At 40.1% G+C, this 24,518-nt stretch overlaps 1 protein-coding gene across 2 annotated transcripts in view; it reads right to left on the reverse strand.

The window, feature by feature from the left end:
- The window catches only part of myt1lb (myelin transcription factor 1-like, b), a 318,608-nt gene that overhangs the window by 45,933 nt on the left and 248,157 nt on the right, over positions 1-24,518 (reverse strand). For both annotated transcript variants that reach the window (XM_061968516.2, XM_061968515.2), the window contains exons 8-10: positions 20,168-20,275; positions 19,170-19,396; positions 5,588-5,865 (exon numbers count right to left, since the gene is read on the reverse strand). In XM_061968516.2, coding sequence (XP_061824500.1) covers positions 5,588-5,865; positions 19,170-19,396; positions 20,168-20,275 — 613 coding nt within the window. The remainder of the gene's footprint in view (positions 1-5,587; positions 5,866-19,169; positions 19,397-20,167; positions 20,276-24,518) is intronic.

A 24,518-nucleotide genomic window follows, 5' to 3' on the forward strand; every position in this document is an offset into this window, starting at 1 on the left:
ATACAGTCTGGTGTGCCGTGGGAGATGATCTAATTTCACCTATTTGGGTTAAAAATATTTTTTGCAAACCAGTAATTATAGTCTGCAAATTATGTGTTGTTGTTAAGTGTACCGTGTAATACCCTTCCATATCAGTAGGTGGCAGCAGGTAGCTAATTGCTTTGTAAATGTCGGAAACAGCGGGAGGCAGTGTGCAGGTAAGAAGGTGTCTAATGCTTAAACCAAAAATAAACAAAAGGCGAGTGCCGCTAAGAAAAGGCATTGAAGCTTAGGGAAGGGTATGAACAACGAAACTAAAACTGAATTGGCTACAAAGTAAACAAAAACAGAATGCTGGACGACAGCAAAGACTTACGGTGGAGCAAAGACGGCGTCCACAATGTACATCCGAACATGACATGACAATCAACAATGTCCCCACAAAGAAGGATAATTAAAGAGTCTTGATTGCTAAAACAAAGTACCGTAGATGCGGGAAATATCGTTTAAAGGAAGACATGAAACTGCTACAGGAAAAAAAAAAAAAAAAGAGAAAAAGCCACAAAAATGCAAGACAAGAACTGAAACACTACACACAGGAAAACAGCAAAAAACTCCAAATAAGTCACGACGTGATGCATGGTTGGTTATGGTTCAAAGTCATATCCAACAAAAACAACTTTTTACTGTCAACTGAGTTTCGTTTTTTAAAGATTTCTGCTGGTGGTGTGCCTCCGGATTTTTTCCAACGCAAAAAATGTGCTTTGGCTCAAAAAAAAAAGGTTGAAAAACACTGGTGTAGATAATACAGGAACAGCGTCACCTTATCTACTCAGAAATGACACACTGGGCTCATGCCGTGTCAAGCGATGCTCCGTCCTGCTCCTATCTGATTCCTGCAGACTGGAAAAAAAAACTGCCTGCTGAGCCCTGAGTGTAAGACGCAGCATTGGATCTTTGATGGAAAGTGTGTGTGTGTGTGAGTGTGTGTGTGTGTGTGTGTGTGTGTGTCTATCTGGACTGTATAAGTGAAGTCTCCCTATCTTTGTCAGGTTTCTCAGCCAGTACTTGTCTAATGACAGAAACATAGAGATTATCTATTGCTGGACACGACTGTGATTACTACATGAAGCTGGAGCAAATCCTCATATCAGGAGACATTTTTGACATCCCTTCAGAATCTCATCTGATTTCTTGAATTAGTCCACAGTAGTATGACAACATGCAGGTGGTAATGACTCAACCCAGGGGGCGTAGTTTAGACCAGTGTTTTTCAACCTTTTTTGAGCCAAGGCACATTTTTTGCGTTGAAAAAATCCGGAGGCACACCACCAGCAGAAACCATAAACTCAGTTGACAGTTAAAAGTCATTTTCGCAATTGTTGGATATGACTTTAAAGCATAACCAAGCATGCATCACTATAGCTCTTGTCTCAAAGTAGGTGTACTGTCACCGCCTGTCACATCACACCCTGATTTATTGAGTTTTTTGCTGTTTTCCTGTGTGTAGAGTTTTAGTTCTTGTCTTGCGCTCCTATTTTGGTGGCTTTTTCTCTTTTGTTGGTATTTTCCTGTAGCAGTATCTTATATTTCCCGCATCTACTTTGTTATAGCAATCAAGAATATTTCAGTTGTTTTTATCCTTCTTTGTGGGGACATTGTTGATTGTCATGTCATGTTCGGATGTACATTGTGGACGCCGTCTTTGCTCCACAGTAAGTCTTTGCTGTCGTCCAGCATTCTGTTTTTGTTTACTTTGTAGCCAGTTCAGTTTTAGTTTCGTTCTGCATAGCCTTCCCTAAGCTTCAATGCCTTTTCTTAGGGGCACTCACCTTTTGTTTATTTTTGGTTTAAGCATAAGACATCTTATTACCTGCATTTACAAAGCCATTAGCTACCGGCTGCCACCTACTGATGTGGAAGAGTATTACACGGTTACACTGCCGAGCTCTAGGCACTCAACAACAACACATCATTTGCAGACTATAATTACTGGTTTGCAAACATTTTTTTTAACCCAAATATGTCAAATTAGATCATCTCCCATGGCACACCAGACTGTATCTCACGGCACGCGGCACAGTGGTTGAAAAACACTGCACTAGACAACGGCATATTATTTGCAGATTATAATTATTGATTTGCAAATAATATTTTTGGGCCAATTAGGTGAAGTTGCATAATTTCCCACGGCACACCAGACAATATCTCACGGCACACTAGTGTGCCGCGGCACAGTGGTTGAAAAACACTGGTTTAGACCATGTGACCAATGACAACAGGAGTCGGAAGTCCGCCTACATCATACACGTTTTAAGTTTTTTACCGGAACTACACCTACGTTATATCCGGTAGCCATCTTTGTAGTGAAATCACACTTCGCATGACCCCCTCAAGATAGGTTCAGTTGCACCGATGGATGGCGCTATCTTGCCAATATTAATGCATAGGGTGCTTCCAGAAAGTATTCACAGAGCTTTACTTTTTCCACATTTTGTTAAGTTACAGCCTTGTTCCAAAATGTAATAAATTAGTTTTTTCCCTCAAAATTCTACAGACACAAGCCCATAATGACAATGTGAAAATGTTTAGTTTTTTAATTTTTAATTTTTAAAAATTAAAAAATCACATGTAAGTATTCATAGCCTTTGCTCAATACATTGTTGATGCACCTCGGCACAAGCTTGGCACACCTATCTTAGCCTCTTAAGGCCCAAGCTGTTTGTTTACATGCTTTTTTTTATTTTTCTTTCCTATTTGGGCTTATTGGACCCTAATTATGAGGTGGCGACTTGTCCAGGGTGTACACCGCCTTCCGCCCGATTGTAGCTGAGATAGGCTCCAGCGCCCCCTGCGACCCCGAAGGGAATAAGCGGTAGAAAATGGATGGATGGATGGACCCTAATTAGAATGAAAATTAAGAATCATCTTTTTATACGATGTACTTAGTTCATAAGTAACAAACGTGTACTTCATGTTTAGTGACATGCTAATTCTTATTTTTACACCTTTTTTTTTTTCCAAATTCCATTGTATGTTATACTCTTCTGACACCACCAAATGGCAGTATAAGTGTCCACAAAAGTGGCCATAAGACCCCAATTCAGTAGTGCACACAATTTTGGAAATAAGAGCTAAAAGGTGCTGTCCACGCATGTTGCCAACGAGTTAAGGCAGTTTCGCCCATTCCTCTTTGCAGCACCTCTCAAGCTCCAAGTGTTGGTTTTCATTCAAGACGTCTCTGTACATTGCTGCATTCATATTTCCCTCTATCCTGACTAGTCTCTCGGTTCCTGCTGCTCAAAAACATCCGCACAGCAGTATACTGCCACCATTGTAGGGATGGTATTGGCCTGGTATTGAGCGGTGCCCTCCAAACATGACGCTTGGCATTCACGCCCAATAATTAAATCTTTGTCTCATCAGACCAGAGAATTGAGTTTCTCATGATCTGAGAGTCTTACAGGTGCATTTTGGCAAACCTTTTACTAAGAAATGGTTTCCGTCTGGCAACTCTACCTACAGGCCTGATTGGCGGATTGCTGCAGAGATGGTTGTCCTTCTGGAAGGTTCTCCTCTCTCCACAGAGGAATGCTGTAGCTCTGACAGAGTGACCATCGGCTTCTTGGTCACCTCCCTGACTAGACTAAGATGAATGCAGCAATGTACCGAGATATCCTGGATGAAAACCAACGCTTCCCACCCAACCTGATGCAAAACGGCCCTAATATAGGTTGGGTGGCGTGGCTCTCTCTTAGAGATAGGGTAAGAAGCTCTGTCAATTGGGAGGAGCTCAGAGTAAAGCTGCTGCTCCTCCACATCGAGGGGGTCTGTTCAGAATGCTCCCCCGAATGCTTCTTTGGAGAAGTGTTTAGTGCACGTCTGGCCGGTAGGCCACGGGGAAGACCCAGGACACGTTGGAGGGACTATGCATACCTGCCAACTTTTGAAATCAGAAAAACCTAGTAGCCAGGGTCCAGGGGCCGCAGGCCCCGGTAGGTCCAGGACAAAGTCCTGGTGGGGGGTTTAGGGGGGCGAAGCCCCCTGACGCAAAATGATTGATTGCATTCAGACAGGTTAAAATGTTGCTAAAACCATCACTTTTCTATCAGTCACAGTGACTTTTCAAAACAAAAATATTACAGCAAAAATCATATGGGTTGATTGACATGTTTATTCTGTAAGCTAACTTCAATAGTTTGAAATTATTTTGACAGTTAATGCCAGTTATCCTGTCAACCTTTCACAAGACTTCAATTTGTTAATTGAAAGTATAAACAGTATAAACACTTTTTACAGTAAACAAATGGTAAAACAGTACTAAACAATTCCATTAAAAAAAAAAATTGGTGTCATTATTAACTTTCTGTCCAAGCTTGTATAATCTACTGCCTTGTTCAATTGTAAAAAATATTCTGTGCCTAAAATTCACATTTTTATCACAATTATCATACTGTAAACATGGTAAGCTAACTTCATTAAAATTAATAGTCCTGTCAATAGCATGGAATTACAATTCAAATATAGTTTTTTTGTAAGCCTTTCAAAAGAATTCAAAATATGAAAAATTAATGAAAATTAATTTAAGCCATCAGACACTTGAAAAGTGGCACATCACATCTCTAATGTAATCATTTTAACTTTTCAACAGAAATACCACTGCAAAAATATTAAGGACATACTTCTGTATTTTGGTAGTTATGCTGTCAACATTTAACAAGATTTCTTCAACTTGGACTTGAAAGCATAAATAGTATAAACACTTTTAACAGTATAACAGTACTAAACAATTACAATAGATAACATTGGTGTCATTACCTTTTTGTGGCTAAAATCCAAATTTAGCAACGGCATTAGACTTGTGTTTTTTTGTCCCAACGTGGTCTTTTACATCGCTAATTCCTCCGTGTCCGATCGAAAAATCTTGTCTGCACAAGGTGCAATTCGCGTAGTTTTCACCCTTTTTGGAACGGATAATTATTCCCGGATAGGCTTTTGAATATTCTTCACGGAATGACTGCAGTTTTCTTTTCGGTTTAAGACTCGTTTGCGATTTTTCTCCGGCTGATTCCATGATCGTTCGCTCGTTTGGAAACAATGGGCAACAGGTGGCTCATGCTTGGCAGCGGTGCTATAAATAGCCTCGCGCATGGCATTCGGAATGGCTCGAAAGTAAGTTACGGGAAGCAGTGTCGATTGTGATTGTTGTTACGCGATTTCGTGAATAAAACTTAAAAAAAAATTTTTTTTTTTAATTAATGAAAAAACGTATTTTTTAACACTGCAACCGTAACCCGGAATAGGTTGATGAAAACCGTACTAATTACGGGAAAACCGGAGTAGTTGGCAGGTATGACTATGTCTCCCGACTGGCCTGCAGGAGGAGCAGGACAAAGTGGCTGATGAAAGGGAAGTCTGGGTTTCTCTGCTTAGGATGCTGCAACCGCGACCCGACTTCAGATAAGCGGAAGAAGATGGATGGATGGATGAATGGACCAAAAAATCATGATATGACCTTTATATCCTATGTTTTTAGTGTAGGGGACAATTATACTGTAAGTAGTTTGAACCTTTTCATGGAACATTCTCATATTGTTTTGCCTCCTACCTGCGAGCACAGATCCTGGGGCTTGCCTCCCATTCCGTGAGGCATCTCTCGACAGCGCGTGGACAAGTTGAGGATGGCTGTGGCGGCCATGTGTGCGGCTTCCATGTCGTGGCTGTAGTCAAAGCTGCTCTTGCTGCAGGTGCTACTGGCACTGCTGCCTCCACCTCCTCCCATACCCCCTCCTCCAACTCCACAACTCAGGCTGCTGCTGCTACTGCTGGGAGCGTAGGTGCTGGTGGTGCTGCTGGCCGAGCTGGAGTTCTTGCAGTAACGCTTGGCTGCAGGACACATTGCACGAAAAACATCAGTTAATTATATTTCACATACACCATTGTAAAAGTATTGAGAAATATGTCGCTTAAATACAAAAAGTTGGTACCTGGAATTATTTGTCTAATTTTAGCTGTAAAAGTGTACAATACAATATACAGTATGTGCTTATGGAGGTTAATTTGTGTCTTATACTAAAGCTTTTTTTGACACAGTATTTATGTAACTGACTTTTTTGCATAACATTTTTTGTGAACTGAATTATTTTTACATCAAATTATGCTGACAATTGTAATTTTGTAATTTGTGAGCAAAAAGCATGTGTTTGAAAATTCAGTTTGTTAAAATCTACTATGAATTAATGATAAAACATTAAGAGAATGTGAACGTCACTTTTTTACTTCTCAGCAAGAATACAACGACAAAACAAAAAAGTGTCCCATAAAATGTTGCTTTTCAGCAGAACTTTGTTGGAAAAAGCTTGCCCCCGCATCTCTCTCCGTCACTGCTCTATAATCAGACCCCGCCCACCAAGTATTGTCTCCTTGGAGCAGCTTGGACACAGTTCCTATGATTACATCACTAAAAAGCGCTGACTTTCTCACTTCAGAAATCGATAAAAAACGATAAATTCAAGACTCACACTGTTGTATTTTAAAAAAATAATTGAGAAACCTTCTGCCGGGTGTTTTGTGTGCAAATTATATATATATTTTTTGCCAATCAATTTTTATTGTATTTTATTTGAATTTTTATTAACAATTATTATTGGTATTATTATTATCATAGATACCATTGTTTTTCTTATTTTTTGTTTTTTCTTATTTTTGATAGTGTATTTGTATGTCTTCTCAATTGCTTTGTAAATTTATATTGAAAGTATTGTAATGCTGGGATTGGGTTGGAATTGGGGTTGTTCTATTTCCATTTATTACAAAACCCAAAACCAGTGAAGTTGGGTTAATCGTAAATCAAAACAGAATACAATGATTTGCAAATCCTTTTCAACCTATATTCAATTGAATACACTGCAAAGACAAGATATTTAACGTTTGAACTGGTAAACTTTGTTATATTTTGCAAATATCAGCTCATTTGGAATTTGATGCCTGCAACATGTTTAAAGAAAGCTGGCACACGTGGCAAAAAATACTGATAAAGTTGAGGAATGCTCATCAAACACTTATTTGGAACATCCCACAGGTGAACAGGCTAATTGGGAACAGGTGGGTGCCATGATTGGGTATAAAAGCAGCTTCCATGAAATGCTCAGTCATTCACAAACAAGGAATGGGCGAGGGTCACTAATTTGTGAACAAATGCGTGAGCAAATTGTCCAACAGCTTAAGAAAAACATTTCTCAATGAGCTATTGCAAGGAATTTAGGGATTTCACCATCTACGGTCCGTAATATCATCAAAAGGTTCAGAGAATCTGGAGAAATCACTGTACGTAAGCGATTATATTACAGACCTACGATCCCTGAGGCGGTACTGCATCAAAAAGCGACATGAGTGTGTAAAGGATATCACCACATGGGCTCAGGAAAATTTCAGAAAACCACTGTCAGTAACTACAGTTTGTCGCTACATCTGTAAGTGCAAGTTAAAAGTCTACTATGCAAAGCCATTTATCAACAACACCCAGAAACGCCGCCGACTTTGCTGGGCCCCAGCTCTTCTAAGATGGACTGATGCAAAGTGTAAAAGTATTCTGTGGTCTGACGAGTCCACATTTCAAATTGTTTTTAGAAACTGTGGACGTTGTGTCCTCCGGAACAAAGAGGAAAAAAAACATCCGGATTGTTATAGGCGCAAAGTGTAAAAGCCAGCATCTGTGATGGTATGGGGGTGTATTAGTGCCCAAGACATGGGTAACTTACACATCTGTGAAGGCACCATTATTGCTGAAAGGTACATACAGCTTTTGGAGCAATATATGTTACCATCTAAGCAACGTTATTATGGACACCCCTGCTTATTTCAGCGAGACAATGCCAAGCCACATGTTACAACAGCGTGGCTTCACAGTAAAAGAGTGCGGGTACTAGACTGGCCTGCCTGTAGTCCAGACCTGTCTCACATTGAAAATGTGTGGCGCATTATGAAGCCTAAAATACCACAACGGAGACCCCGGACTATTGAACAACTTAAGCTACACTTCAAGCAAGAATGGGAAATAATTCCACCTGAAAAGCTTCAAAAATTGGTCTCCTCAGCTCCCAAACGTTTACTGAGTGTTGTTAAAAGGAAAGGCCATGTAACACAGTGGTAAAAATGCCCCTGTGCCAACTGTTTTGCAACGATTTGCTGCCATTAAATTCTAAGTTAATGATTATTTGCCAAAAAACAACAACTTGTTTGTCAGTTTGAACATTAAATATCTCGTCTTTGCAGTGTATTCAATTGAATATAAGTTGAAAAGGATGATCAAATCATTGTATTCTGTTTTTATTTACGATTTACACAATGTGCCAACTTCACTGGTTTTCGGTTTTGTAGATTGATTAACATTCTGTGATTTTTGTAAAGACAATTAAAAAAATAAATTTTCCTGTAATGAGTTGGCGACTTGTCCAGGGTGTACCCCGCCCGCCGCAGCTGAGATAGGCTCCAACACCCCGAAAAGGACAAGTGGTAGAAAATGGATGGATGGATTTCCAAAAGACGGCAGCACGGTGACCGTGTTGTATGTTTTTCTTTTTTATGCATTCTGACTAGTAAATTAATGGTAGCAAAAGTCAGTTAACAGTAGAGGTAATGGGATTCGCTCTATTCCGCCTATAAAGCGCTCTAAAAACCCCAAAAAATCTCCATCACCGTTTTATATACACGCTTTAAGTTTATAATGTATGTCATGTAGTAAGTGGCACAATCATAAAAGCATGCATTATTTGTGTATTTTGGTCATTTTAAGCATTTTAAAAACGTTCGCTATTTCCTACAACAACAACAACAACTACTACTAATAATCGAGGCAGATTTTGTGAGAGCCAACGACTACTACTTTGAGACAAATGATGATCCAGAATCAAACATTTTTGAGCCTGAATATGCGGAGAATGAGCTGAGTGATAAGCAGATTCAGCAAGTATCACTATTGCTAAGTGCTAAGCAAGAAATACAAACTATGAACATAGTAAAACAATCACTTACTGTAAAATGTCTGCGCTCATTAGGATACCGACTGATGGGATGTTTATATTTTTCTGTTTAGATGAAGAATTAATCAAAATCCTCACACAGGCAAAAACAAAAGGTGTGTACAAACTAGATACTTTCATGTATTGTGCGCGATATTCAGGTCTAAGTTGACTGTCAAAGCTGACCAACGTCTTAGTTTATGGCCAAAATCTTCTACTATACAAGCGAGAGGCATGATTTAAAATCTAGAATTAACGTTTACTAACTCAGCAGCTCAGTATGTCAATAGCTACATAAACTAGCTACCTTTCTTATCACGGCGCCGCTAAAAGTAGTTCCTCTGGGTTAGCGCTTACAATAATGATATTGCAAATACTTGGTTAATATGCAGGTGATGACATGTAAATGGAGTATTGTTGGTGGTGTTGGGATGTTTTCTTAGAGGGTTTTATGCAATAGATTACTCCCATTAGCCACCTGGAACTTATCATTATTTACAAATTAGAATGCAATAAAAAATACATATATGTTGTCTTACATAGAGATTGTGAATGATAGGCAACGCTTTTAAAAAACTGCAGTTCCCCTTTAACATTATAACATGTTTGATGCATGGCAATCAGATGAGATGCCTTTTTTATTAATGTGCGTTATGGTATCAAATTCAAGTGTAATCATGATTTATTTCCCTGACAGATCATTTTAAATGATTCAGAATGAAAGTACATAAATCAAAAGTCTGCAATAACTTTGCGATGCTAACATTAATGTGGATACTTGAGTGAAAAAAAAAATTGTTATTTAAAAGCATACATTAACGCTTAATGCACAAATTCAGCTCGACATAAGTAGAAAATGCACTGCTTTGAGTTATTAAAAATGTATTTTATATAAAACAAGAATGCCAACCTCTCTCAAGCTTGTTTGGATTGTCCTTCTAAATATTGTGCTTAAGAGGAAACGTGTTTTAGCGACTGTTGGATCAAGAATAAAACAGCCTGATTACCAGGTTGTCATTCAAATCGAGCAGACAAAAGTGATATCTGAGCACAGACAAGAGGACAGTAACGTGGTAACTGTACAGCAGCTTGGTAGTGGCCTTGGACGAAAACAACCTTGCCACATTATGGTTGTCTCTTAGCTTTCCATCTTTTGATCAAAACACTTTCATTTCTGTTCTCTGGTGAAGTCGCACCAATTTCAACAATTCAAGATTTTATTTTGCATAGAAAACTCTACTTTTGACCAATGTGTTAGCAAGCAGGCTGGGGATGGGTACCTTTCATATTTGAATGGTTGGGGTACCAACTCTCTGTACCTGGGATTTGATACCGATACTCAATGGTACCAATCTTCGGTACTTTTATGTGTGTTCATGTGCCATCTATCCATCCATCTTCTTCTGCTTATCTAAGGTCGAGTCGTGGGGGTAGCAGCCTAAGCAGAGAAGCCCAGACTTCCCTCTCCTCAGCCACTTTGTACAGCTTCTCCTGGGGGATCCAGAGGCGTTCCCAGGCCAGCTGGGAGACGTCATCACCCCTTTTGTGTCCTGGGTCTTCCGCGTAGCCTCCTACCGGTCGGACATGCCCTAAACACCTGTTTAGGGGCATCCTGACCAGATGCCCGAACTACCATATCTGGCTCCTCTCGATGTGGATGAGCAGCAACTTTATTCTGAGCTCCTCCTGAATGACAGAGCTTCTCACCATATGTTTAAGGGAGAGCCCCACCACCCGGCAGAGGAAACTCATTTCGGCCGCTTGTATCCGTGATCTGGTAGAGGAGTTTGAGTGTCCCAATGATCCTAGGAGCTATGTCGTCCTGGGGCTTCTATGCCCCCTGGTAGGATCTCCCAACGTAAACTAGGCCTAGATGGGAGACCAGACACATAGAAGTTTGAAGACCTTTATGAAAAAACTAAATCTAGGACTAATATTTCCTGACGGGGGTCAGCGGGGACCCCCTCTAGAGCCAGGCCTGGAGGTGGGTCACGATGGCGGGCCTGTCCCCATGGGGCCGCCATCGTGACACAGCTAAAAGAGGCAACGTGCCCCCCCCCCCCCTCCAATGGACCCACCTCTCATAGTAGGGGGCATAGAAGTCGGGTGAAATGTGGGCTGAGCGGCAGCCGAAGACAGGGCCCTTGGCGATCCTCTTGGGACGTGGAATGTCACCTCGCTGGGGGTGAAGGAGCCTGAGCTGGTGCGTGAAGCGGAGAAGTTCCGACTGGATCTCGTCGGACTCACTTCGACGCAAAGCAAGGGCTCTGGAACCAGTCCTCTTGAGAGGGGCTGAACTTTCTTCCACTCTGGCGTTGCACGCAGTGAGAGGCGATGGGCAGGGTTGGCAATACTTGTTGCCCCGTGCCTCAGAGCCTGCACGTTGGAGTTTAACCCGGTGGATGAGAGGGTAGCTAACCTCCGCCTCCGGGTGGTGGGACGGGTGCTGACTGTTGTTTGTGCTTATGCATCAAACAGCATTTGTTCATGTGTCAATTAATTTCCATTGGTTTAATAATAACAATTTTTTTTGTATTTTAACATTTAACAGTGAGCTTACTATGATATCTGGGCTGTGTAGTTGTAGTGTTCGTACATTTCTCAATCTCACTGCAAATAGTAGACGTTGCGTGCAGTTGCAGTTCCAAGACATTAGATGGCAGTAGTAGATAGGTAACGATGTGTTGTGTTATCTAGTCTGCACTTTGTCTGTGTTATTATTATTATTGGCTTTTATCTAGTTTGCACTTTGTCTATATTATTACTATTATCATTATTATCGACTCATTCTATTTTTTATTTTCCTATCTTAATGATGTTGGATCTGTGTTGTTGTTGTTGTTGGGGACAAGTGTTGTAAATTAGCTTTGGCTACAAACACTATGATGCATACATTGGATAACTGTTTCAGATGTCTATGTTTTTGTATCTGTCCCTATTTCAAATAAACCTCCATAATTTCCTAGTCAGGAAATAGTCTTTGCCATGAAGCTAAATATGACAGTCTAGTCTAATGTTGATACCTAAAAAGTGTTTAAACTGTAAGTATTGTACTTATTACACACCAGTTGTTTAATTTTAACGCGCATCTTACCGTATTTTCTGGACTATAAGCTTTTTCCCAAGCTTTGAACCTTGCAGTGTATGCAAAGGTGCGGCTAATCAATTGATTTTCCTTAGCTTACGGCTAAATTATGGATTGGATTAAGCAAACAAATCAAACAATCGACTTTAAGAAACTGTTCAAAAACTCAAAGTGTTTACAAAGTACAAGGAAGAAGAATCCTGATGGACATCTTGAACCTTATCAAAATCGGGGAAAATCGTATTCATCTCATACAGGATGAATAAAGATATTGATTTATTTTCTGTTTTGTTAGCCGTTTAATTGCCGTATTACAGGCATCGTATGGAAACAATTAAGGTATGCAAATTAACATTTACAAAATCTTTCCATGTAAACATTCCATTTCACAACGTATATCTGCGGTTTATAATCCAGTGCAGCTAATTTATAAAATAAATATTTTTCTTTTTAAATGTAGTGGGCGGTGCAATTTATAGTCTGGAAAATACAATAGTTGCAGTTTTCACTACCAAATTTAGAGGTGTTGAAATCGCCATGTAAAACTGCTAATGGCAATCAGTCGGGCTGTGAATTTCTGGACACCACATGATTCGATTTGATTCGATTCGATTCTTGGGGGTAAAGATTTGATTCAGAATCAATTCTCTGTTCAAAACGATTCTCGATTCAAAATCTATACTTTTTTAATAACATTGGATACCAGTCCAATGATAAGCTACATTCCTCCATAAAATAGTTTTATATTACTTGAAAGAAAACTGGTTTTGTTTAATAAAATGCTTCCCAAACATTTAATAAAAGTCAAATACAAATGAGGCAACAAGAGAAGTATCCAACACGTCTCTTTTGTTAAGTAAATCTGTTATGATATATACAGGTAAAAGCCAGTAAATTAGAATATTTTGAAAAACTTGATTTATTTCAGTAATTGCATTCAAAAGGTGTAACTTGTACATTATATTTATTCATTGCACACAGACTGATGCATTCAAATGTTTATTTCATTTAATTTTGATGATTTGAAGTGGCAACAAATGAAAATCCAAAATTCCGTGTGTCACAAAATTAGAATATTGTGTAAGGCTAATACAAAAAAGGGATTTTTAGAAATGTTGGCCAACTGAAAAGTATGAAAATGAAAAATATGAGCTTGTACAATACTCAATACTTGGTTGGAGCTCCTTTTGCCTCAATTACTGCTTTAATGCGGCGTGGCATGGAGTCGATGAGTTTCTGGCACTGCTCAGGTGTTATGAGAGCCCAGGTTGCTCTGATAGTGGCCTTCAACTCTTCTGCGTTTTTGGGTCTGGCATTCTGCATCTTCCTTTTCACAATACCCCACAGATTTTCTATGGGGCTAAGGTCAGGGGAGTTGGCGGGCCAATTTAGAACAGAAATACCATGGTCCGTAAACCAGGCACGGGTAGATTTTGCGCTGTGTGCAGGCGCCAAGTCCTGTTGGAACTTGAAATCTCCATCTCCATAGAGCAGGTCAGCAGCAGGAAGCATGAAGTGCTCTAAAACTTGCTGGTAGACGGCTGTGTTGACCCTGGATCTCAGGAAACAGAGTGGACCGACACCAGCAGATGACATGGCACCCCAAACCATCACTGATGGTGGAAACTTTACACTAGACTTCAGGCAACGTGGATCCTGTGCCTCTCCTGTCTTCCTCCAGACTCTGGGACCTCGATTTCCAAAGGAAATGCAAAATTTGCTTTCGTCAGAAAACATGACTTTGGACCACTCAGCAGCAGTCCAGCTGGTGTCGGTCCACTCTGTTTCCTGAGATCCAGGGTCAACACAGCCGTCTACCAGCAAGTTTTAGAGCACTTCATGCTTCCTGCTGCTGACCTGCTCTATGGAGATGGAGATTTCAAGTTCCAACAGGACTTGGCGCCTGCACACAGCGCAAAATCTACCCGTGCCTGGTTTACGGACCATGGTATTTCTGTTCTAAATTGGCCCGCCAACTCCCCTGACCTTAGCCCCATAGAAAATCTGTGGGGTATTGTGAAAAGGAAGATGCAGAATGCCAGACCCAAAAACGCAGAAGAGTTGAAGGCCACTATCAGAGCAACCTGGGCTCTCATAACACCTGAGCAGTGCCAGAAACTCATCGACTCCATGCCACGCCGCATTAACGCAGTAATTGAGGCAAAAGGAGCTCCAACCAAGTATTGAGTATTGTACATGCTCATATTTTTCATTTTCATACTTTTCAGTTGGCCAACATTTCTAAAAATCCCTTTTTTGTATTAGCCTTACACAATATTCTAATTTTGTGACACACGGAATTTTGGATTTTCATTTGTTGCCACTTCAAATCATCAAAATTAAATGAAATAAACATTTGAATGCATCAGTCTGTGTGCAATGAATAAATATAATGTACAAGTTACACCTTTTGAATGCAATTACTGAAATAAATCAAGTTTTTCAAAATATTCTAATTTACTGGCTTTTACCTGTATATATTTTTGAATCAATTAAGAATCGTTACAAATAAGAATCGCGATTAATCTCAAAATCTATTTTTTGACACTCCTACTAATCAGTAGAACGTGTATGACAAAGTTAATGTAAATTAATATCGAGCTAGCGCATTTAGGAAAAGTGGACCCTCACTTTACGTTCCAGTGTTTTCTATTTGTTGGCATGGAAAATGGTAAAATTGGCTACTCTGAGAGCTGCTTGAGGGATTGTTTCTCCCGTCAAGCGTTTGAGCCGGCGCCTTCTGCGTCTGCAACCGGATGTGACGACGTCACAAAAACAAAAGGTATCGAACAATGGTACCGTTTAATTTTTACGCATAGAATTTGGTACCCCAGCAGGCATTAAGATATAGGGATGTGAACATACCGTACACACTTGGTTATAGGTTTCAAGTTCCATACGCACGGCTCACGTGTTATTTGTTTTTATTTGTGCCCATTTCAATTTAATTCACCTTGGCACTGTTGCGATCAGTAAACCCTTTTCGTGTTCCATTGCAGGTTGAGTGGGCGGGATGGCGATAGCTGCATCAGCTACAGAAATATGATGACAATAGCAAGCAACATAGTGCACACTCGTCAATTAATTGAATTTGCTGACAATATCAATATAAAAGCAAAAGCTAATAATTAAAGTGTTTACACAATACTGACCGACTGAGACACACTTTGAGTTTGGTTTGGTCGTTGCTATTCTGCTTAAGTAAGTCCTGTCGTGCAAAAATAAACTGTTGCCAAAACAAGCATAATTTCTTGTTGTGTGTGATCTTGTTATGCTTATGTTCATAAGAACCCTTTTTTAAAAAAACCAACATGCATGTGTTAATATTAGAGGTTAGGAATGTGCTAATAAATATTATGAAAAAAAAAGTACAGGTAAAAAATACGTAATTTTTTAATACGCTGTTTATTCACTTTTTAAAAGCTTAAAAGGAAAAGGGTTTTGGGATATTTGGTGACTCTGCTTCAACTGTCTGGCGGCATAGTCTTTAAACCGGTTTAACTTGTACAGTACAAAAAACACACTGGAGTGGGTTTAAGTAAACTTTACAAAACTCTTGTCACAATGATTATGCTTGAATCACATAATTTGGAAAAACACCAAAAATGTGGCCCTGATTTAAATTGTAGTACCTGGTGGAAATTACACAATAAGGAGATTGTTTACAGAAACATGATATTAGTATTTTTGGAATTTTGATCACTATCCACCATCTTTATGTGCGCAAGAACACACGTCTTTCCCTTTTCCGTGCGTTGTAAATAGTGAAAAACTCCCGTTAAAAAGCGGCTAACATCACGGGTAATTGAGATTAATCTATTCCGCCTATAAAGCTCTCAAAAACACAGAAAAAAACGCTACATTTACATGTTGTGACCTTCATATGAACCAAGCTATTGCTTGTATTCTGACACGTGACTTCTTCTTGGAAGTGGAAAAATTGGTGGTCAACCAAGCTAAGATGGCTGTTGTACAGCAAGCAGCGCACGGACTATCTGAGTACAAAAGAGGCTTAAATCGTCCCTGCAAAAAGCAGATATGACCAAAAAATCGCAGCGGAATAGATCCCTATGTTTTATAAAAAAAGATTTGTTGAGTGATAACAAGGATTGTACGTCGGTCGCGTTCCCAAACATATGGAACTATTGTGTTCCAGACGTCATTCTACGTGACAAAACTGATGGAAAATTGGGAAAGCATGGAGGCCTACAACTTCTTTGTGTGTGGCTGTGTCAAGGAAATTGGTATCAAGACTCTCCTGGATAAATATGCATTGTTTTTAAAGTTAAAAAGTTAAAGTACCAAAGATTGTCACACACACAAGGTGTGGCGAAATTATTCTCTGCATTTGACCCATAACCCTTGATCACCCCCGGGGAAGTGAGGGGAGCAGTGAGCAGCAACAGTGGCTGCGCCCCGGAATCTTTTTTTGTTGTTGCTTGGGTAAGGTTGCAATTAATGATTTAACTTTGCGTTTACTGCTATGTTTGTTGCTGTTGCACGCACCGTTTACGAGTAACGTCTTTTCCCCCATCTTTATCAAAATATAACTACAGATGTCAACATCGTGTATGTGCTGAAAGCTTCATTTATGATTGCTGCCTTTGGTAAAAGCCGAACTCTTTTAGGTTTTTTATTTAGTAATTTTAATAACACAAATAATAATTATTATTACTAATACTTACATGGGAAAGTGATCACTGCAAACTAGGGATGTCCGATAATGGCTTTTTGCCGTTATCCGATATTCCGATATTGTCCAACTCTTTAATTACCGATACCGATATCAACCGATACTGATATATACAGTCGTGGGATTAACACATTATTATGCCTAATTTGGACAACCAGGTATGGTGAAGATAAGGTAATTTTTTAAAAATATTAATACAATAAAATAAGATAAATACATTTAAAACATTTTCTTGAATAAAAAAGAAAGTAAAACAATATAAAAACAGTGACATAGAAACTAGTACTTATTGAAAATGAGTAAAATTAACTGTTAAAGGTTAGTACTATTAGTGGACCAGCAGCACGCACAATCATGTGTGCTTACAGACTGTATCCCTTGCAGACTGTATTGATATGTATTGATATATAATGTAGGGAACCAGAATATTAATAACAGAAAGAAACAACCCTTTTGTGTGAATGAGTGTAAATGGGGGAGGGAGGTTTTTTGGGTTGGTGCACTAATTGTAAGTGTATCTTGTGTTTTTTTATGTTGATTTAATAAATTAAAAAAAAAATAAATAAATAAATAAAAGATACCGATAATAAAAAAAACGATACCGATAATTTCCGATATTACATTTTAAAGCATTTATCGGCAGGCAGATATTATCGGACACTCATGCATTCTTCAACTGTGAGCTGCATTCTTTTCTCGTCGTTTCATAAAATCTTGCACTCTTTCACCCTTTTTAAATACCTCTCGAGGAACTCTGAAGAAATGTTTATTCTTTTTGCGATTTGAACGATTGGTACAGCCGAAAACAACACAAGCATAGGGCATTTTTCTTCGAGAAAGGCTAAATGGCGCCTTGTACCCATTGAGAACAGAGCTAGCTTGAACACCAAGCATATTTAACGGGAGGGACGTGAGCTGGACCTTAGATCAGTAAAATGCAAGCAATAGCAACATTGTTATTGTAGCAGCAAATATTAACTATATTTCTGGCATCATGACACCTTACTAAAACTGCTTCTCCAACCACTAGTCGCTTGAGCTGCTAGTAACGTTGGTTAAAATAAAGAAGAAGGAGCTTGAGCTGCTTCCTTACTGCTTTTGATACTGGATCTTAATCATGACTCTCACCTGTGTAATAGAAGGTTGTGGCACCAAGACAAGAAATTGGTCGACTTTGAAAATCGACACGCTACCAACTTGATAATATATGGCTCTCAACAAATTATGGCAGCTCACGGAGCGCATAAGTGCTGAAAGATACAACCATCACATCAGTCGACATCCCAGCGAGAAGGGACATTGTAAATCACTGTTTTATGTTCCTGTTTGAAACTTGTAGCAAAAATTAAACATGATAACGTTCTAAAGCGCTCACAAAGTCTGACATCAGTGGTAGCAACATGCTCTGAATGTTGTTGTGTTGATGGAAAGAAGTCACAGTGATAATGTTATAACAAATGTGCCTGTTACTGTTATATTGCTGGGTATTGTGGCCAAACAGCTCCATTTTTGTTTCATCTGACATCACATGGACAAATATAAGACCTTCTGGAGGAAAGTTCTGTGGTCAGATGAAACCAAAATGTAGCTGTTTGGCCACAATAAGCAGCAATATGTTTGGAGGAGAAAAGGTGAGGCCTTTAATCCCAGGAACACCATGGCTACCGTCAAGCATGGTGGTGGTAGTTTTATGCTCTGGGCCTGTTTTGCTGCCAATGGAACTGGTGCTTTACAGAGAGTAAATGGGACAATGAAAAAGGAGGATTACCTCCAAATTCTTCAGGACAACCTAAAATCATCAGCCCGGAGGTTGGGTCTTGGGTGCAGTTGGGTGTTCCAACAGGACAATGACCCCAAACACACGTCAAAAGTGATAAAGGAATGGCTAAATCAGGCTAGAATTAAGGTTTTAGAATGGCCTTCCCAAAGTCCTGACTTAAACGTGTGGACAATGCTGAAGAAACAAGTCCATGTCAGAAAACCAACACATTTAGCTGAACTGCACCAATTTTGTCAAGAGGAGTGGTCAAAAATTCAACCAGAAGCTTGTGGATGGCTACCAAAAGCGCCTTATTGCAGTGAAACTTGCCAAAGGACATGTAACCAAATATTAACATTGCTGTATGTATACTTTTGACCCAGAAGATTTGGTCACATTTTCAGTAGATCCATAATAAATTCATAAAAGAACCAAACTTCATGAATGTTTTTTGTGACCAACAAGTATGTGCTCCAATCACTCTATCACAAAAAAAATAAGAGTTATAGAAATGATTGGAAACTCAAGACAGCCATGACATTATGTTCTTTACAAGTGTATGTAAACTTTTGAATACGACTGTAGTTCCATCACTAGTTTAATAGATACAGAAACATTTGCATATAATGTTACCGTCAAATCCTTTAGGGGAGGAATCCCTTTGCCCGTGAACTTTGGGTGCGATAGCCCGTTTGCCGTACACATGGTGGTTGTTGGTGTTCTCGAAGGCGCTGTAGTCGAAGCTGGTCTTGGAGTACTTCTCCAGCTCCTTGGCCAGGTTGGATCGAGGCGTGCTGGTGGAGACATTGTTCTTGTGACCATACTGAGGATAGTCCAGTTGTTTGACAAAGCACATAGGCCTGGAAAATAAATGACGAGGGGGTGGAAGTTGGACCGAGCCACTGAACATTGCCCGAGGGAGGGGAAGGAAATTTGGCTTAAAGCGGGCAGACTTGAAGGAAAGCGCAAACTGTTGGCAATAGTCCAAGGCTGAAATATGGAGGCGGATGCTGAAAAATTGAGTGCTGTTTCGGGGACAGGATATTCTATTTTTCTTATCTCGCTTTAAAACAAAGCCGTGATAATGTTTCATCATTTGATATCCTTATATATGTAGCCTCAAACCATAACAAGGAATAGATGAAGTGTACCTTCTTATCCTGTTTATGTTGAGTCAGATTTAAATATGAAATGTGCGATTAACTGTGACATCGCAGCATTTTCATTATTTACTTCAAACACACACACACACAAAAAAAAATCGGTGCCGCAATGTGATAAATGTGACTGTGATTGTGTTACGATGATAAAGACATTTGTCTTCAATAGTAGGAGACAAATGCGGTCTCTTGCAAGTATCCACTAGAGAACATTTACATAAAACATAAAAGACTTCAACAGCTTTAAGAAATGCAATGGAGGGAAAAGAACAAAACATTCAGACATGTAAATTTAACTAACATGAGGCATCCCTCATATTATAGTAGGTCCATCTCAGAACATGCCTCAAACTATTCATCTAATGGCCACTTTTATCCAACGTCTGCCACTGACGTTGACAACGTTTTAGTGTGTTTGTGTTGTTTGAAGACCACCTGATGAGGAGTGGGTGAAAAGGGAGTCTGCGCTACCTTAAGACCCGGTCAGAAGCCTGGTTGGGTTTAGAGCCGTCACAGCCTTGGTGTTTCTCCTGGGCTTTGGCCAGCTTCTCTGCTGCGGCAATGGGACATCCTGAGAGACTGAAATACCATAAAACAAGGGACGTCAGTGGGAAAGTACAACAACCTGGATTTGAGTGTGACAATTTGAATAAGTGATGTGTTGAGCTGAAACAAAATGCTTGTTACAGTAGTGCAGACATGTGGCTGTCAGCCAATCCGTCTGCTGTACAGAATCCAGAACTATTATTTAGTGTGCAAGTGTAAAACGTGGTATTCTTCAAGTCTACTTGTTAACCATGTTCTTAGGGATCACAACTTGACTCTTCAGATTACAGGCTTCATTAGTTCATGCTCAAAGAGTAGGTAGAGCAGCTATAGTCAGACTACAACTGATCAGATCAGGCTATACCTGTCCTATCTAGTCTTTGAACTTTAGTGTGATCGACTCTGCTCTCATTTGATTTTGTCAGTTAAAGTCAGACTAGAGCTCAAATCCTAGAGGACACCTCTAGTCAGGCTAGGGCTGACTAGGTCAGACTAGAAGTAGAAATCCAAGACTAGGTTGGGCAGCGTTGATCTAGTCAGCTCTAGTTAACTAGAGCTCAAAGACTAGTTAAGGCAGCTCTAGTTTGAGTTAGTCAGAATAGAGCTCAAAGGCTATATAGGACAGCTTATATAGGACAGCTTCAGCTGATTAGATCAGACTAGAACGCTAAGGTAAATAGGACGTCTCTTGAAAGGATAGAGCTGACTAGATCACACTGAAGGTCAAATACTAGATAGGACACTTCTCATCTGACTAGAGCTAACACGATAAGACCAAAGTTGTCCAATCTAGTCTTGAACTTTAGTTTGATCGACTCTGCTCTCATTTGATTTTGTCAGTTAAAGTCAGACTAGAGCTCAAATCCTAGAGGACACCTCTAGTCAGGCTAGGGCTGACTAGGTCAGACTAGAAGTATAAATCCAAGACGAGGTTGGGCAGCGTTGATCTAGTCAGCTCTAGTTAACTAGAGCTCCAAGACTAGTTAATGCAGCTCTAGTTTGAGTTAGTCAGAATAGAGCTCAAAGGCTATATAGGACAGCTTCAGGTGATTAGATCAGACTAGAACGCTAAGGTAAATAGGACGGCTCTTGAAAGAATAGAGCTGACTAGATCACACTGAAGGTCAAATACTAGATAGGACCCCTCTCATCTGACTAGAGCTAACAAGATAAGACCAAAGTTGTCCTATCTAATTTTGAAATCTAGTCAATTCTAATCAACTCTAGCTTAACTTAAATTCTCCTATCTAGAGCAAATAAGATTAGACTGAGTTCAATGACTAGATAGGACAACACTAGTATGACTAAAGCTGACAAGATCAGACTAGAGCTACAGTATCTTATCTTGCCTTTGACCTCAAGTCAGATCTATTTAGCTCTGGCTTCAGATCAGACTCGATAAAATCAGACTACATTTAGTCAGCTCTAGCCTAACTAGAGATGTTCTATATTTGAGTTTTAGTCGGATCTAGTCAGCTTCAATGTAATCTAGTCAAACTAGAACTGTCCTATTTTGTCTTTGAACTCTAGTCTGAGCTAATCAGACTAGAGGTGTCTAGTGTTTGAGCTCTAGTCTGATATTGTCAGACTAGAAGTGTTTCAGACAAGAGAACAAAGACTACATAGGATGCCTCTAGTCTGACTAGATCAAACCAGGGCTGAATAGATGAGGCTAGAGGTCAAAGACTAGCTAGGACAGTAGTCTGAACTGGTCAGCTCTAGTCAGACTAGAGCTGTCCTATCTTAATTTATAAGCACATGAACCAATGAATTCTGCTCGGATGAGAGGCGAAACGTCTTCTTCAAAAAAGCTGAACAGTTTAATTACAATCAATTCAATGCTCTGAGAATATGAATGAAAACATTCACAAGCTTGTTACGCATGTCTCAAATAAAAACAAAAACAAATTATACCATAATAATCAGTACAAAATCCCAAGTTCCTGCGTGAGAGACTCACAATAATTGCCATCTCAGATACTCCCCTATAATGGTACATGCATTCTGCAACATATTTTCCTCTGCCCATATAATATAGGGACACAAATATTAGGACACTTGGCCATCACACCAAGTCATTCACAATTTTGCACTTGCATTCACAAGAAAATAGTTTGCAATGTGTCTTGTAAGGATTTTGATCCATTCAGCCAGGTGAAATTTTGTGAGGTCTAAGGTTGCATGCAATCCCTGTTCACGGGTTGAGGTAAGAGCTATCAAGTTCTTTCGTACTAAGGCCCCGTTTACACTAAGGTTATCCAGGGTAAACCACACCTAACCTTATCAGTGTCCACAAACAACAATGCCACCGTTTAAGACCACCTGCCCCCTCCGTCCGCCGGCGCAACGCGACCTAGTACGCATGCGTGTAAAATGCGCACGTCATAGTCACCTCCAGTGTTGCTTTGTGTGCAAGTTCTTAAATTGAACTTATCTGAACAATATGCAGTGTTGTGGTATTTCAATTAACTGGAATGCTGTGTGCTGTGGGGATAAGCAATGTTCTTGTAATACATTTCAAACACAATGATAATCGTTTCTACAATTTCATTAGGGTGTTAATTTTTCAATGATTTAATAAATATTATACTAAACTTAACCCTTTAATGTACTGACCCAGGTCATCATATGCATCAGTACTAAGGCCCTGTTTACACTAAGCCGGATAAGGTTATCCATGGTAAATCACACCTAACCTTATCCGTGTCCACACACAACAATGCCACCGTTTAAAACCCCCGGCCCCCTCCGTCCGCCGGCGCAACGCGCACATCAATGTCATCTCCAGTGTTGCTTTGTGTGCAAGTTCCTAGATGTAACTTATCTGAACAATACCCAGTGTTGTGGTATTTCAATTAACTGGAATCCAGTGTACTGTGGGGCCCTATTGTTGTGAATCACACCTGAGCCATCATAAATTAATCAAATCTTTATTAGACACATAAACAATGTGACAAAGATCATTTTACATCAATCAATCTAGGGACCTAGGTATCTGGTCAGGACACTCCTCACTCTTTTGCCTTCACCTTCATTGTCCATTCGTTTTTGGTGACTTTATTTACTCTGGACCTAGACGTTGAGTCGGCGACATACATGGCGGACAATAACTGATACAGTCTGCTTTTCCAGTCTAAATGCATTCGCCGTTTTCCGTAGTTAGCTTTCCCTTGACGGCCAGGTAATACAAAGCACACGCTACCTTTTTTTATCACATCGGCGGGAGCTCGCATTCTCGTTGACTCTCCTTCGACAAATAGACATTCAAAAGTTCTCTTGCCGTCTGAGAAGTGTTGTATCCGAAATAGCTGCAATCGCTTTCTCTTAAGTTATTCATGTGCGATTTCCACAAGTAGAGGAATAAGAAACACTTTCTGGTTGACACGCCTCCATATTTCCAGCGGTTAGCGCCGAGTTACGAAACCGCTTCATTATGAAGCTGGCTGTGGCTTGTTCTTTCTGACGTCACTTCCTGTGTGGGCGCGGTCTTTCTGCCGTCACTTCTCCGAACTCACTTTGTAAACGATCAATGAGCCCATACAAAGCTAAGTGCCGGAGAGTCAATAATTACACGGCTGACTTACCCGTGTAAAAATGTGTCCGAGGAGGGGAACCTTAAACCATGGTTTAGTGTGGCTGAAACGGGGCTTAGGCTAAATAATTATTCGATTAAGGAGTTAAACGACTTAGTGTAGACAGGAACAGTCACGTTGAAACAGAAAAGGTCCTGTTGGACCCATGATTGAATACTTTAAAAAATCCCACCTCTAAAGTGGACACACACTAAAATAGAGCTGTGATAACATCACCTGACAACTAACTGACCAAACGTGACAAGGGTCCGTGCTGATCCTTAACCTCAATTTTCCTCTGTGCTAGTTTGTCCAACGTGTCAGACCTCACAAAAATGCTCTTTGACAGTGTCCCGAAGCCAGTGTGTTCACAGGAACCCATCTTTGCAGCGAACGTGTATCATAAAGTGAAAGTTTACGACACGTGTGCCTATTTGCCGCCCGAGCCGTGTCACCGAGCACAGCGTGGGGGCTCTGTGGTCCTCGCAGGTCTGCACCTTCGCTGTCACCCCGGCTGAGTGGCAGAAAGGTGCTAATAGCTGCTGCTATGCCTAAACTCCCCGAGCATCTGCTGTGGGTGACACTCCTCTTTCACTCTAACCTCGCCCCGTCTGACAGCACGGCTATTTTGGTTTCCCTCTTCAAACTTGCACCTGATAGATATTTCCCCCTCCACCCCCCCGCCAGGGGCTGATGAATGATTT

The sequence above is a fragment of the Nerophis lumbriciformis genome, linkage group LG08 (assembly GCF_033978685.3).
Source record: "Nerophis lumbriciformis linkage group LG08, RoL_Nlum_v2.1, whole genome shotgun sequence".
In the NCBI taxonomy this organism is placed as follows: domain Eukaryota; kingdom Metazoa; phylum Chordata; class Actinopteri; order Syngnathiformes; family Syngnathidae; genus Nerophis; species Nerophis lumbriciformis.